The 16,856-nt window shown below is 39.1% G+C and overlaps 1 protein-coding gene across 1 annotated transcript in view; it reads right to left on the bottom strand.

Moving 5' to 3' along the window:
* Nucleotides 1-10,439, bottom strand: part of egfra (epidermal growth factor receptor a (erythroblastic leukemia viral (v-erb-b) oncogene homolog, avian)) — a 49,248-nt gene extending 38,809 nt beyond the window's left edge. The window contains 1 exon segment of the mRNA XM_051953436.1: nt 10,165-10,439. Within this exon segment, the coding sequence (XP_051809396.1) occupies nt 10,165-10,237 (73 nt within the window). The 5' untranslated portion in view covers nt 10,238-10,439.
* Nucleotides 10,440-16,856: the final 6,417 nt, after the last annotated feature.

Raw genomic sequence — 16,856 nt, 5'->3', positions numbered from 1 at the left:
GCTCAGGAAGAGGTTGTTGATGTGGTGGATATACTGCAGGTCCAGAGGGCTAATCCTTGCTTCCTGGCTCTGGTCCAGCTATGCACTCCAGGGTATTTCTCCACTACCCATTCTCCGCTGAGCCCCACAGCTATCAAGCTGAAGTGTTTTGTTATGAAAATGAAAGGAGAAGAGTAGATATTGATCATTTATCAGCGATGAGGCTGTTATGTGATATAGTGCAAGAGTATACATTTGAAATATGTGCCTACATTAATGATTTAGTGGACAATCTGGCAATAACAGGGTCACTTTAACCATTTTATGAAAGGAAATGCTGCAATTGAAGCAAGCAGAATTCTTTCTTTTTTTTAAAATTTTTTACAAGCCTCTGGCTTCAATTATGAAAACACGCAGTAATAGAGATGTTCCGCTCAAAGTCCCACCAGGAAATTAATTCCGAGCTCAATGAAACATTGGTGTTGTTGAAACTTACTAAGTAATTAGAAAAGGTACTATACAAGGGGTGTGGGGCATATTATGTTTTAGTGCTGTAGGAGTTAAACAAATCACAGATTGACTCAGCAGCCAAGCCTTGCCTTTGTGACAATACAATGAACAACACTGCTGGCCCACCTGTAAATGGCTGGTATGAAATACATTTTACAATGCTGATGAAATCTCTGAGAGGCAATGCAAGCTTGTAAAATGCAGGAACCAAAGTATGAGAGGTGACATCTTCTTCTGCTCCTCTAACACACCCATCCACAGAACTCTGCCAGCAGCCCTATCATCATTGCTGTCGTAATTCAGACTTTGTCATGAGGAGGAACATTTGTTATTGACTTGCCAGAATTATACTTAGCTGGCTGTCAGATGGTTTCTTGTTGGAATCTATATATTACAGTGTTCTTGTAATTTTGGAGATAAATCTTCAGGCAAATACAAAACTACCTGATCAAGCATTTATCACTATTTTGACCTCAGCTGCAGGCATTTCTATGTATGGCAGCGTCAATGAGCTGATTTGCTGGTTGTTTTGGCCACTTTTGTTCATTTGTTGGAGTCAAGCTTGGTGGAGATATCCATGACGCCCAGAGGATGAATCCTAATTCACGTCTTCCAATACCACCAGCAGGTTAAAGTTTTATGCAATAAAATTCACAAATTAAATTAGAAACTTCCATTAGTGTCGTAATGAGATGGTGTGGAGGAAAATGTCTCAAAAACTACTGGATAGATTTTCATAAAATGTGGTGCAGCTACTCATGTTCCCCTTAAAATTGTAAGAATTTTGTAGATCCTGAAGCAGCAATGTGAAAGTCACTATCTCCTACCACTTAAGGTGACGCAATGACGATTGAGTCTTTCACTAACTAATTAAATTATGTGATAGTCCTCACATTCATAGGTGCTGACAGACACCATGGCACATTGTGTTCCATCACGATGCAGTTATCTTCCTACCAGTCGCTCTTCAGCTACTTGTGTGTGAAGTGTTGTACTGGTTTTTTCCACTGCAGTTTCTTTCCTCATCTCAGACCCCTTTTTGCTTTCAGGCATGCGGACCTGAAATTGTAATGCAGGCGTGGCCTAGGTGCCAAATACCAACTAAATGAAGACGTCACAGAGGCGAGACTGTTTGGATCTCTGGGAATGAGGTTCAAAAACCCTCCAGCACTTACTGCTAATTGCCATAGGTACCACTGAAAAAAACAAAATGGAGGTCACCAGAAACACTACACCTGCTAAACATCCATATTTTAACATTCTCATTGAGAATATGGAAGCAACCAACTCAAAATACAGCTACAGTGTTCCACTTAAGAAATTTTAGTCCTGTTAGCATTTTGAGGCAAAACCTCCATTGATATATAGTACTTGATGCCCCAATTCAACATAAATTAAATGGATTTTGTTACCCTGTCTGAGCCTTTTCGCCAACAGAGACGCCTTTCTCCTCTCTGTTGACACAAGGCTGTAAAGTCATGTCTACATGGCAAGTTAAGGTCAGGGAAGACAGATAAGCCTGTGTCACAGAAGACAACAAAGTCCTGCACAAAGGAGCTTTTGTCCACAGACTTGGGGTTTCTACATTCGTTCGTATAATTTGTCTCATTTACTTTTCCTTTTCTTTGTATTTCTCAGTATGCATGTCCTCCCATTATCTTATTTGGAAGCCAGTCACAAACCTACTAAATATGTGTAGTATTGACTGATATTCATCGTTAAGGGTCTGTGGGAGGCGCTCCTGTCAGGGAAGCTCACCACAACAGACACTCAGTAAGTTGAGAGCACACTTTGGACACTTGCATCTTGTCATTACCAGGAGCATTTAAAGATGTGACGCACAGTCTAGACAAGAAACATCCTGGAGGTAATACAGGTTACCAGTTAACAAGTCATTCAGCATGTCTGTAGATGTTTAGTTTATGTTTGAGAAAGTCTTTTCTATTAAGCAAGTTTTCCATTTTTATGTACCTTGACTCAAACGCATGAAGTGAGTGAGCCATTTTTCTCTGACTGCTGGCGTCTAAGTGCAGTTGAATGTAAGATAGAAGATTATAACATCACTGAAGCTTTTCAGTAATTACTGGAGAGTTACATAGTGTATGTAGGTCCTGATTGACACTCCACCCAACCCTTGCAGTGAAGCATGTAATGCCTTAATAGCATTTGCAAAGAAAACACCCTTTTTCATAGGTAGTTAAGTGATGAAAACTTGCATCCACACGAGCCAGATCAGGATTCCCTTGAAAGGCATAAATAATTATGTTTTCTACAAATTCAGCAGATACAGCACGATTTGATGTCAGTCAGTTGCATGAAGTAAGTTCAAGGTAATTCAAGCAAAGCTGTTTGACATCAATATCTGTCATAGAATCTCCATTGTTTATATATCTAAACAGGGAAAAAGCTGAACCTTTAAGCAATGCCGAGGCAAGCCAACGGAAAATATCCTCATGCTTTAGGTTAAAGGTGTTAACGAGCTCCAACATCCTCTAAATCAGGATGAGAAGCAGGAAGGCCCCTGATTTTACATGACAAAGGGGAAAACAAAATAAACATCCAAGACTTTTATCTCACTTGCTTTAGTCAAATCCAGGGATTCATATACAAAAACTCGACAAATTAACCAAAAAGTACTAAAAGCTCCAAACCACTTGCAGTGAGTCACAGTCTAAAATGCACCATTTAGTTCACTATGCTAATGGACCACACAGGAAAAAGGCTAAATGCTATTAGGGAAGCAAGTTTCACAGATCCGCCACCACCCTTCAAACAATGCGTTCTTCTGAAATTATTCTGAGATGGAGATTTGTTTGTGGAGCTATTGTTCTGCTCCCTGTAGGGGATTCCTCTTTAGGGCGAGCACTGTTTGAGGCTCCTCACGTTGACCTGCAGGTCATTAGAGAAGATGACACACCTATAGGAGCTCTGTAGGACAACAGTGAGAAACTAAACTGATGCAGAAGCAGCAACTACATAGAGCAGATTCAGGCCTCCTTGATGAACAATTAAAAGAGGGAATAAATTCCAAAGATCTCCCCCCATCCTTCTAAAGCTTGTTTGTGTTTCCCCGCCTTTCCCGTTTTTCTTCGCTGCTGTGATTCTGCCTTTGATCCGTGCACCACCCCTGTCCATCTCATTGACATCTCCTACATTTGCATAGTGACATGAAGATCCATAGAATCCAGTACTGAATACAAAACAGAAACTTATTTGTTTGTAACGAAAAAATGTCTCAAAGTAGGTCTGCTTGCTGTCTTTCAGAACTGAACTGAGCTGCAAAATTCTCTTGAGCGGAATACGCAGTGTGTGAGAGCCGTGGCTTTCATCCAGGCTGAAAGCCTCCAGGATGGAAACGTGTTCCGTGCCCACTTTCCATCTTTACCTTCTCCACAAAAGCTGACTTACTGTTTCAGCAGTTTCAGTGAAACAAGACACATTTGAAATTGTTCTGTCAAGACAGAAAATTCCTCTACAACAGAAATTAATTGGTAAGACATTTTGAGGACTTGCACTATATCCAGTACTGTCTTTTAAATGGTTGAGCTTTCTAGACACGCCTGTCTCAATGGAAGTGGTATATAGGGCTGCAGCTTTCAATTCTGATTGACCTGCTGATTGTTTTCTCAGTTATTTGTTGGATTTTTTTTCAGAAAATAGTGAAAAATTCCCGTCCTCATTTCCTAAAGCTAGTGGTACTATCATAAAATTCAGTTACGTTCAACCAACTGTCCTAAACTCAAAGATACTTAACTTGGTAACGTGTAACACGAGACAAACAAATACAGCAAGTCATCAAAAATAAGAAGCTCTATGATGGTTTATTCTTTTTCCAATGTAAGAGACACTTCTAGAAAAACGATGTTGTTGAATCATAACACTGCGTCCTTGAGAAAATGAGAACCATCCATGAGCTTTGTTTACTATATGGTCATTTTTTTAGTCTGACAAGAGCTTTCAACTTTACTCCAAAAGGCAAAAGTATGAAACCAGAAAAAGTTATGACTCCTTGTCCACATTGCCTCACATTCTTTGAGACACAGACATACAAATGTCTATACTGCATAACAGCTCGACTGGAGCTGTGGCCTCTTTCCCTTTTAACACGACACTGCACCTGATGAGATGGAAGATAGCAGAAGGCCTTTTTTCCAGCCTCAGTATCTGGGTCTCTTTCCACTGGTTTCTTCATGCACAACCAGTGGATCATGGAAAGGCCATAAATGCAGTGGATGACTTTGTCGCCATGTACAAACAAAGGATGCAAATCTGTTCAATGAGTAACCACACGTGTACTCACTTATTCCATTCATGCTGGATGTATACAAACTACAGAGGTGGAACCTAACGCATCGTTAAAACTTAGAGAAGTGCAGTACATCCTTGATTTTCTAGGGTGACACAATAGATTTACTGTGTTCTTATATGCTTCTACACTTAAAAGAAGAACAAAAGCTGCTTCACTTCTGGGTTCCCCCTTGATGACATACATGTCTAGCCTCGGGTGCGTCTGCTGCACGGTTCAGATCTTAGTTGCTCTACAGAAGCATCAGTGCTGCCAGATAACCTGCCCTTGACAGAGGCACTATTGTCCTCGAGTGAAACCGAAATCCTGCACCTCGTCAGTAGTTCTCTAGAATCTCCACCACTCAGACACGGTGCAGTTTATCAAAGCAAGCAGAGAGGGCGGCAAGAAATTACACTCCAGATCCCACGGCTCAAACCAAAAAAAAAAATCCAAAAAAAACGTCTTTCCGACAATGGCTGCAGCAGATGGACGTCTGGGAAGATCGTCAGAGGACCAGCAAGACGTAGCAGCAGCAGAGCAGGGGCAGTAGTAGCAGGACCACTGCAGACCATAAAACGCAGACTCCAAGTTCTAGGATTACACAGAATCATAACCTATATTTCACTAACAACATCCATCCAGTCTCAGAGAGTGGGCTTTAATGAAAAGAAAAGGCACGGCACTCTGAAAGTGATGGAAAAAAACAGATGACTGATGAGGGAAGCTGGCTTGTTAGATCACAACTCCATGCACAGGGAAAAGCACTTACTCAGGATGCAGAAATGCACTGCAGGACTGCAATTTTGTCATGATTCAGCCCAAATTTTGCAGGTGGGCAAGCACATTTCATGGCAAAAATGATGAAGGTGGACTTCACCTACAGCAGATGCAGTATATTATCTTTCAGTCGGATTCTGTGAAGAGCTCGAATAACTCATTAACTCTATCAAAGCATATTGATATAAGCGGGTTATCGAGAGCCCAAAGCAAGCCTGGTAGGCTCGTATTAAGGATTAAGGATTTAGCTGTTGACAGGCTCCTGTGATTAATTTGATCTTGCACAGGTTAATAATAGGCCAGACAGAGGCCAGTCTGAGGGCCAGGTTCACTGCACATAAACACCTCTGGCAGTATTCTACAAGAAAAAGAAGAGGTGTTTAGAAATATTAAGTGTACAATAAGATATGTAATCATCATCTCTCCAGTACAACTCCAGCCACAAATAGAACGAGACCACTTTAATTCGAGATCATTTAGCATTTCATGTGGGAAATAAATCACCGCCGTTATTACTTGTGGTTGGCTGTGGGCATTATTTGCAACCTCCCCACAGATGATGACAGTTAATAAACTGAGCATGCCACTGTGGGGGACGAGGAGCTTTTCTATTATTCAGCAAGTCTTGTCCGACTCCCACAGAAGCCATCAAACCGTGGCAGGCTGTCGCTGAGCTCAGGACTGACAGGTGGGCTTCCTGTGGGAGAGGCTGCTCTCTGCCAGGTACATTATCAGATCTCACATTCACTTCCAGCTGGCCCTAATGTCCATCCCATCACAGACCTGCAACTAGAGGAGGGCTGGATGCTGGAGCAAAGTGTAGCTGGATACGCTTAACATTTAACAACTTTCATCTTCACCTGGAGAAAGGCTATTGAGGCGTTTTAATTTGATTTCATCACGTACTGCTATTTCCGACAGACATTTTTAGATGTTGCTGCTAACGTACCAAAGTCCTTATTAACGGATCCTGGCTGATCCTGCACAGACAATAAGCAGTGATGTAACACTCAAAATTCTTTCTAATTTTTAAACACTGATTTCTGGCAGAAGTCGACAAAAGCTTCTCCTTTCTTGCCAATGATAATCAGATGGATATTTGATATTACAGCTTTCACTGCTAGTGTACTGAACTAATGTTAGCTTCATGAGTTTGTTTAAAAAAAACATCTCCAGCTGCCAGTGGATACATAAACTGAAGCTAAATCTGCAAGTCCTAGTCAACTAAATCAAATAGTTAGTTTTAAAAACAAGATCCGACTCTGTATAAGTATTATTTTTTATATCTTAACTGAAGTTGCTGGAGTGTAAATACCTTTAGAGTGTAAAGTTTATGAATACTTCAGCAAGAAAATTCATCAGATTGAGTTTTTTGGGTGGGGTTGTAATCTGTAATCCCCAATACTAATGCCATTAGATAAAAATGTGTTTCTTGGCTTGGAAGTGACACTAAATTACTCCTGGAAATAACAGACTAGTTAACTAGTTTACATTAGATACTGTTTCTTACACCACTGTTTGGAGCTGGGGTTAAAGTAGCTCCCAAGTGTGCAGTAAGAAACAAATAATCATACATTAACATCATAATTTAGAAAATTTTAAAAAATAAATTATCATTATCCTACCATTCGTATTTCCATTATGTTTTGTTGGGCTTATTTTAATTTTATTCAATGTATTGGTTTAGATAAACATTATTTTTGTGAGTCGTGTTCACATGATAATGTTGGTAATCACACCGACTTACAGTATTATTGTATTGGCTTGATAACTTTTTTTTGCCTTGAGCTCAGGTTTGTGCTACTAATTATTAAGTAATCATTAAAACTATTAACATGGAAGACTAATTCTCCTAACTCAGCCTAGTTTGTTGGTTGAACATAATTTCATAAGAAGTTGTCATAACTCAAAGAAAACAATGCAGACTGTTGCATTAATGTCTTCATGGAGCCTAAAGATTGTTTTTTAAGAGGTCAGCAACTACACCACGATGAATATGTACTTCAAAAAAATGTCTTGAGTGAAGTGTCAATAGAAAAGTGATGAGTGTGTTTGTATTTATACATTTCATTTGTTTGTGACTGTGTCAGTGTAACAAATAGGAGTTTTTCTCTTAAGCTCACTGAACTACATAAAGTAAAAATGTTGGTATTTTACAGGACACTTTAAGAAGACATAAAAATACAGAAGAATACGCACAAAGAGTTTGTTTATTTTCATAATCTCAGTCATTTTTCTGATTTTCTCAGCTTAAAATCTCCTGTGAGTTCCAGGTTTAAACCCCTGACCAGATGCTCCCTAGTGACACAAACACTCTTAAACAGGTCAAACAGACCAAACTAAATTACAATGAATATCAACCCTCCCTGGAAAACTTGTATCTCCTGCTTTGGTGATTTTAAAATAAATCAGAGGATTACATGTTTCTTTATGGATTGAGGAAAATAACCTTCTTAAAGCTTATGAAAACCCTTTCAAACCCCTTTGGATTATCGCAGAAATGTATTGTTACTAAGCTTAGAATGAGGCAGATTTTTTGTTCTGTTTTGATATTTTGGAAATGCAAGACCAAAAGAAAGTATTCAACATTAAGGACTAAATTGTGCTTTATTTGTTTCAGCTAAAGTTAGTAGATAACCCTACTGCAAACTGGCAGGTACAACCACACTGTGGTCCCCTCCAGCTACTCTTTCTTTAATAAATAACAATAATTCATGTCTGCATTCTTTGAGTTTATCAAGATGTACCACAGCCCACATAGCCCAGTATTCATTATTTATCTTCTGCAGTTGTCCATGTTGATGCCAAACGAACATCAGCGCAATCTGACATCTTGTTCCAATCCACTTTAACCGTTACGGACACTGTGTGCTAAGAAAACCTGGTGTGCCACATTGAAACATCTGTCTCAACCTTGAGCCAAAAACAAAAACCGACAACAACAACAACAGCAACTAAAATTGTCAGACCATATGGTGGAGCTCGCATTTCCCTAGAAATGGAAATTGGATTAGTTGTAAAAAAAAAAAGAGTAATTAAACCAAATAGCACTGCATACCATATCTATCATTACAGCTGCTCATTACTAATCTTCTTTAGTCTTAATAAAATTCCAAAATCCTTACTTACTGTGGGAGACTTGCTGTGGCATGAAATGTGCACTGTCTAGTTTTGTTTAGAAGCCCAGAAATATTTAGGGACGCTGTCTTTTTGGCTCACAAACACTTTTGATTTGTTATGGTTCTCTGAAAACCGGCACTGGCTCTTACTTGTTGGACCAGGCAGGAAAGATGCAACGTACACGTGCACTGCTGGCACTGAACACACAAGCTTATCTGCTCATAAGGAGGAACAACACTGCAATGAGTGTGGACAATTATGATTCATGAAAATAGGAAGTTAAAGTCATTAGGGAGGAAAGTGATACTCCTGGTCACTTTCCCACCTGGCATCTGGTCTTTATGATCCCTGAGTCCCACGAAACAATGTGGACTAAATCTAAATTTTTATTACACCTATTTTTTCAGTTTTATTGCGGCACTTTTCTCAGCTTTCAGCTACTGCAATAAGACGACATCATCATTGGCAAAGAAGAAAAACATTAAAGCAACAGTCAAAACATTATCATATCACTGAAAATAAAAACAAAAGAAACATTCCTGTGACCTTTACTTCATGGCCAAAAGAAGAAAAAAAAACTTCAACAAGAAAAGCTCAGAAACAGCATCCTGTGTTTCATCAGTCTCACACTTTCCTCACACTGATGTTTTTCCATTTGTGCAATCAGGATGAAGAGACTGTCTTCACATATTGATCTAATTTCCTTTTGAGGACCATATAAAAGTTGGGCACAAGCTTTTCTTTTACCATGTAAGAGGATGCTCAAATGCATAAAACGCTGAATGTGAGCTGCTGGTTTGGATGCAGGAAAGAAAGGGAAATCTCAAAGGAGAAAATACAACAATGTCAGTCTGGAGAGATCTTAGGGAAAAAAAGTAAGAAACGGCATCAAGTGTACTTTTAGCGTTTCAAGGTGACACCACGTCCCAAGTTTTATTCTGATTTTGCCCACAAATGCGTAATGCGTAAGGAACTCGGAATGCATGATGGAAAAACCCACAGATGATCAGTTTTATAAACCAGGCAGATTAAACCGTTTATATTTAAAAAAAGACTTTAGATGGGCTTGGAAAAACTTGCTCCATCCACATCCTATCTCCACATCATCATGAGTATCAACGTGCCGCACATTTCTAGACTCAGCTCATCGTAACTGTGGCAAAGATGCGTATTTGCGCAATTAACCAACTGATCGATTTATCACAACATTCACACAGCATTCGTTATCAAAACCTGGCACGTACTGATAGTGAAGGCTCAACTTTCTTGAAGCCTTTCTGTAGCTTTAACCAGGTCACAGACTGAGCAGCGAGACTGTGAGAAACTTTTCTCCCATGCTGGATCAAGTTTCTCTGCGGCTTCGTGGCCAGCCTGTGATTTCTGTGTGATTTATGGAAATGTAGGACAAGTAATAAAAAAAAAGTGAGAGAGAGAGAGGCAGAGAGGAAAGGCTGCCTGCGTACTGTTACGGCTCAGCTCCTCTAACGTACCTTTCTTTTCCGCCAGAACGCAGGAGCCCAACCAGAGCAGAGAGGTGATCCACTTGAGAAAAACGCTTGCCATCGTGTTTTTGACGCTCCCGGCGAGAAGGTGTCATTCCATGCCAACAACACGACAAATTCCGCTTGTTCAAAAGTCCCTAAATCCTCGGGTTTTGTCCTCGTTAAGTGAAAGACTTTTCCTTCTGTGGGAAACTTTGACAGCTCCTCCTCCTCGCAGATATCTTCAGCAGTCGGAGCTCCGCCGGAGAGGACAAACTGCTGGCTGTTGTGACGTCAGCAGGAGGAAGGACAGATGTGTCTCACTGCTCAGGTACACACTCTGAAACACTCACACACAGCTGCAAAATCCTTACAAAATGGATTGCAGCATGGAAAAGTGCATACAGTTTCAACTAAAAAGTCACAACATGCAAAATCCCAGATATAATTACTGAAGTTGCTGTCAAACCTGCTGTTCTCAGTGACAGAGAAACTAGAGTAGTTGCAGAATGGCATGATTTTATGATTGAATTCATTACTTGGTGAAGCAAAATGGCCCAGATAATAATAATTATACATTCTGTTTGTAATGCACTTTTCATTTCAGCAAAATCTCAAAGTGCTACATTAAAGATATAAAAAGCATAAAAAAACCAAACAGGTAAAATAATAATAATAATAACACGTAAGAACCCAGCCAATACTGTAATTTATGTGTTTTGTTAGTTTTTTGACCAAAACTCGTATAAAAGTGTGTCAGCAGGGTTTTGTTTGTTTGTGGTTTGTTTTTGCATGAATGCATTTCTTTTTTTTATAAAATTTTCATTTTTTGATGCTAATGATCAAGACAGCACTGACACTGTAAAACCAGCAGGAGGGAGGACAAATACACCTCACACTGCTCAGGTACACACTCTGAAACACTCCCACACTCTTTTACAGCTGCACAATCCTTAAAAAAATGGATTGCATCATGGGAAAGTGTATACAATTTCTATTTAAAAAGCCACAGCTTGCAAAATCCCAGATCCACTAACTTAAGTTGCTGTCAAACCTGTTGTTCTCAGTGACAAAACTAAACAAACAACAGTAGTTGCAGAATGGCACGATTTTATGGTGTAATTCATTATTTTGGTCAAGTAAAATGAGCCAGATAACATTTAAGAACCCAGCCAATACTCCAATTTATGTGTTTTGTTACTCCACCAAGGAACGCAGGGGGGTTTGTGGCAATCAGTGTACGTTTGTCTATCCGTCTGTTAATCTGTCTGTGTACAACATTACTCAAAAATGTATAAACAGATTTGGATGAAATTTTCAGGGAAGGTCAGAAATGACACAAGGACCAAGTGATTAAATTTTGGCAGTGAGTTGGCTTATGGTCTGGATTTGTTAAAGATTGTTGTATCTTTGGGAGACAGCAGCACGGCGTCACTGTAACCATGACAACAAGTGAACGCTACGTCAGCTGCCTGCTGCGATCACATGATTGCAATCCCACTACAAATCCATCACTGCAGACCACAGATTGTTTAGAGACTTTATCCGTCAGAAATCATACGACTGTGTAGCCTTGATGGAGTACTGTGCTCTCTGAGTGCTTCTCGTGTTGGGTTTTTGACCAAGAATGTTTTTTTGTTTATTTGTGCTGTTTTTGTTTGTTTTTGCATGAATGCATTTTTTAAAAAGCTTCATTTTTTGCCAAGTACACTGTAAAACCTGAAAAATGGATTTATTCAGATCAACTCATCTTTTTTGGTTTACTCAATGTAAATATGACACGAATACTGCCCCACCCCCTCTTCCTCACCCTCCCCCCAACTGGATGGCCTTCCCTGAGCCTGGTTCTGTTGGTCCTCTCCTCATTAAATGTATTTATTAGTTTATTTTTTGTTCCTTTTCACCATCCCCAACTGCTTGTTCATAGGGAATCCAAAGTCAATTTTAGAATTTTGGAGTTTCTGTTTAGGATTTATAAGGTCTTCACCTTATTATGTGAAGTGCTATGAGATGACATGTTTTGGAACTGGTGCTATATATGCAAACTTGGACTAAATTTAATTAATTTGAAATTATTTCACCTTACAATGTTTATTTTTATAACTTTTAATTTGACATTAAAAAAAAACACTTCCTAACATCAGTTTTTAAGAAACAAAATAGTCTATAAGATGAATTCAGAGAATAAATTGCGAAAGAGCTAAAACTATCCAGACATAGAAGCCAGGAGAAGACAGACATGGTGAAAACTGACTGTGTATTTTTGTTAAATGAAATTATAGTTGTCAAAACAATTCTAACTAATTCAAGTAAATATTTTGTCTTCTCAAATTCAGTTAGTTTAACTAGGCTTCCACTTTCACAACTCATAAGATGATGAGATGAACTGCAGTTAATATAGTCTTAGAACCCCCTTCACAAACAATATTTATTTTGTTTGAAACTGTATATATTTTGAATATCAATAAAATGTGTGCACGAATTTAAAGGTCATAACCAACTACAACCTCCTACACTTGCATGTTCACATGTTCAAACTAATAGATGACCATCCATATGACTCTCATGGAAACATTTATATGTACATTCTCATATAAAGAAATCTGTCAAAATATTACTTCAACTTACCTTAAAACCACTTTTTTTTTCAGTTCTTCCCACCAGTTAAAGGATTTCAGTGCTATTTAAAGAGCAGACAGTCCCCTCTCACTTCTTACCTTGGAGGCACTTCTTTCCTCAGTTTACTCTACCGAATTAGTGAAACAATATTTGGATTGATGTCTTGTTATGTATCACTCATTTATGGTATTCAAACTGAAACCAGACTCACTGAAAAGTCAGCGTCGTCCCTAAAACCAGACTGATTTATTGGTTTGCTTCTTTTGCATATGTAAACTTACTGTTTGAAACAGCTTGCAATAATGTACTCAAAAACATAGATATTATCTTGAAAAACATCTTTTTTTTCTGTATATACAAAGAAGGGTATTGCAATATAGTTAAATATTAGATGGGTTTCTTTGTTTTGATGCTGCGGTGAGCTGGTGGCATTCTTCTGTTATCTTTGGCTTGATGTTCTGATGATATCTCCGTAGGGCTTATTTCTTTGTTCTTTTGATATGATTTTGGCCCTTTAGCGTATCCCTAAAAAGATAAACAAATCAATGAAAATACCCTGGTTTATTTGCAAGAACGGGAACCAGACCCTTTTTGGGAAAAGTGATTACGTTTTATGAATGACTAACGCTGAGTGATATCAAAGCTCCAGCCAGACTTAGACTTTGATATGTGACTGCAGGGTCATTTTAGAGATTAATATCTTCTTTTTGGTGGAATTTAAAAAAAAAAAAAAACAAAAACAGACCTGCATAAACTCTGATGTCCCAGGAGCTATTTATGGTACAAAAAGTTACCCTGGATGTCAAAGCTAACTTCTGAAGGCTACACTGAATTTGGTCGATAAAAACTTCTGACATCCTATTAGCATTTTGCCCGTATTTATTTCTTGACGTGCGAGCATGAAAGACAGTCGTCAGCATCAGTGTCAGGCAGAGTTTGAATGGAGGAAGCGTCTAGACTGTTGACAGAGTGTCTGTCTTATGGGAGCAAGTCTAATTGGATGTCAAGCTGCTTAAATGTGTTTGTTGCTGTACACATATCAGACTCTATGGGGACAGGAGTGATAGAAATCATTTTTCACGCTGGTGTTTATTTCATTATCGCAGCCTAATGGCTCAGGAAATCGTCTTTGGTTGTTCTGTTGGCGGAAGAGGTTATTGTGTTGGGTGAAATCATAACCATTCTCCTCGAGACGAAATTACCTAATGTGAAGCTAACATTTCACATGAGACAGCCCAGTGAGCTACTTTCTGTGGTGTGGATGTGATGCAACTGTCAGTTTGAGGGTTCTAAGGGCTGTCATTGGCAAACAGAAAGAAAACATCCATGGCCTTTGTCAATGAGGGGAAAATGTTAACTGAGGGAACCCATAAGAAGACATGAGACTTGAAACGCTCAAAGTCTCATAACGAGGATCAGGAGAGGTCACGTATTGCTGTCTTACTTTTAGTGGAAATCAAAATTCAGCCTTCCTTCAGGGTCATACATTTGACTGAAACGTTTTGAAACCGAGGTTTGCCACATATTGCATCGCAGTGGAGGTTTATTTAAGAGGAGAGAGAGGGGGAGAAAGAAATCCCCTCGGCGTCTTACCAGCGGCCAATTTCTACACCACGGGCTCAATTATGAAATGTTTCGGTGAGAAAGAAAGACGTTCCAGTTGTTACTGTGTTTCATTTTGCCATCCACTGCTGTTCTGAGACAAGCAGAGACACTAAACAAACACAGAATGATGGCCAGGCCGCTGGGGATTCAAATGAAAGCAAGATAAAAAAAATAAAAAAAAGAGAGGCAGAATGGAGGAAGAAAATGTCTCGAGTGAGACAAGTGACGATGTCCCACAGTGTAATATTCTTACATTTTCCATCTTGTATGTTAAATGATCGCTGTGCTGGTGTTTAGTACCTGAAGGAGCATTATAGATTAGCAGCATGAGTTAATTACAGCAGCTCACGTTTAATTAATTAAAGAGCCCCTCTGGTGAGAATCAAGATTTTTACCTTGTTAACATGTCCTGATGGTGTTTTTAATATGAATCACTCAAGAAACCAGCTTAAAACAGCAGAGTACTGATGACACTCAGAAACACTGATTCTGACTCACAGGTTTTCATGTGTAACAAATCTAAGAAACTAATCCTGTCGGCTTGCAGAGTGAGACATTCTGTACCATGGTTCTTCCCGAGACTCAGTTTCTGATTTCACCATGTATAATGACTGAATTACTCCAGTATTACAACTTGCCACTGTGCTGCATAGAGTAATTTTAGAGTGAACAGGGCTGAGCTTTTAGAGGTTAAATGAACAATCAGGGAGGGATTTTAGGTGCATTTAATGCCAAACAGTATAAGACACATCTTCTAAGACCATAATGTTTATACAAGGATTCCTATTAAGTGGTTCAGTGAGGCAGAACAGTTATGTGAGGGGTCCTGAAGGTCTCATGTCTGATCTGCATGACAGGACCCAGATGGACCAGCACCAGTGTTTTTCAAAACAGACACAGGAAAGGAACAACCCCCACCACCGCTGTTACCATTATTATTTCCCTGTTCATCTTCTTGTACATGTCTGAGATGAGATGGCGCTGGAGAAGCAAAGAAGTTGAGGATGACATATGGGATCACATAGGATTCACTTTCACTCGAAGGCGCAGCATCTGCTGCATCAACCCAAACAAACATCACACTAGTTGTGTTTCAGACAATAAATGTAGCGACCAACACAGAATAGGCTATTTGAATTGGGCTGTGGAAAACTATGATGGTCTCTGTTTTTTTTTTTACCCTGTAAGAAAAGATGAATAGATGAATTTTAATGACATAAAATAATTCTCATTGCCATCGTGTTTGTTGTTTTAAATGCAACAAGAACTTTTTTTAATCAAAAAAATCTGACTTTAATGACACGACTAAGTAAAGCTAAGAGAAACAGATTTAATTTTAATGAGAAAAATCCCGATAAGCTTTATTTAGAAAGCAGAATTTATTGTTATCTAATTCTCACCTGGAGGAAGATGAGCAAAAATATTAAAAAACTGATGAATCCAAATCAAAACTAATGTGGTTTCCAAAATGACAACATCATTGAACAATACATCTTTGTTTTCAGATTACCTTTCTCTGAATGTCTGCACTATTTCATGTGCTTGCCATGGCTCCCACATATCTGACGTGAGAAAGGCTTGGATTAAATGTGAGAAAACCCATAAAGGCACAAATAATAGCATTCCAAAACCTGTTTCAGCAGTACAGTTGAAGGGCCTCAGGCATTCAGAGCAAACTGTCAACTATCAATTAATTAGGTTTAATTAGAGAAGCCAGTGAGATTACCTTGTATCTCACCATCTGCCCCCCTCAAGGCGAATCTCCTACAGCTAAACTTGCTAAATAAAATAGTAAAGGCAAATATTTGCTAATACACTCTCACGTGTACTTTGATTTTTCTTCATAAAGAATGATAAAATGTGGACATGTGTGTTGTTGGGCTGTGTTTTACTTTCCTGATGAGGCCCCTGATCTTTGGCCCTGAGCCATGCTCACTTGCCAGAGCATGTGGTCTCCATGGCATCCCAATGGGTTACACAGTAAACACCTCAAAGTAAATGAATGAACCTGCTTTAATCCAATAGGAATCCCTTTCCCAACTTCACAACCAGTCGCATCCTGTTTCAGAACATGGAACACCTTGTTCACAGCTATGAGTAATGTGAATAATCTCCTGAAGGGTCTGTGCTCAGGCTCCAGTGGTAATTTAGTTATTTTGCTTTAAAGCTGTAATGCGTGTGGCATGCCATGCACATAATGACAGTGAATAATAGCGCTTATCAAAACCAGCCATGTCTTTACAAAGGCCAGGCCTAGATGAGTGAAGGAATGAGTGAACAATTAAGGTTTATATCAAACAAAAAACAATATCATAGGGACTAACGCTGACACGCTGAGACCCATTAGCTACAACTACTGACAAGTGAAGTGAACTGATGTTCTTAATGATCTTGCTACAGTGCAATGTTCCACAGGGCGGCATTGGGTCTTTGGCATTCATGTAGATGTGGCTTTGTCACCTAGTTATTCTGTGCTG

Source organism: Acanthochromis polyacanthus, chromosome 9 (assembly GCF_021347895.1).
Source record: "Acanthochromis polyacanthus isolate Apoly-LR-REF ecotype Palm Island chromosome 9, KAUST_Apoly_ChrSc, whole genome shotgun sequence".
In the NCBI taxonomy this organism is placed as follows: Eukaryota; Metazoa; Chordata; class Actinopteri; family Pomacentridae; genus Acanthochromis; species Acanthochromis polyacanthus.
Note: the sequence above shows the minus strand (reverse complement) of the source record. Positions and strands in the feature narration are given on the sequence as shown.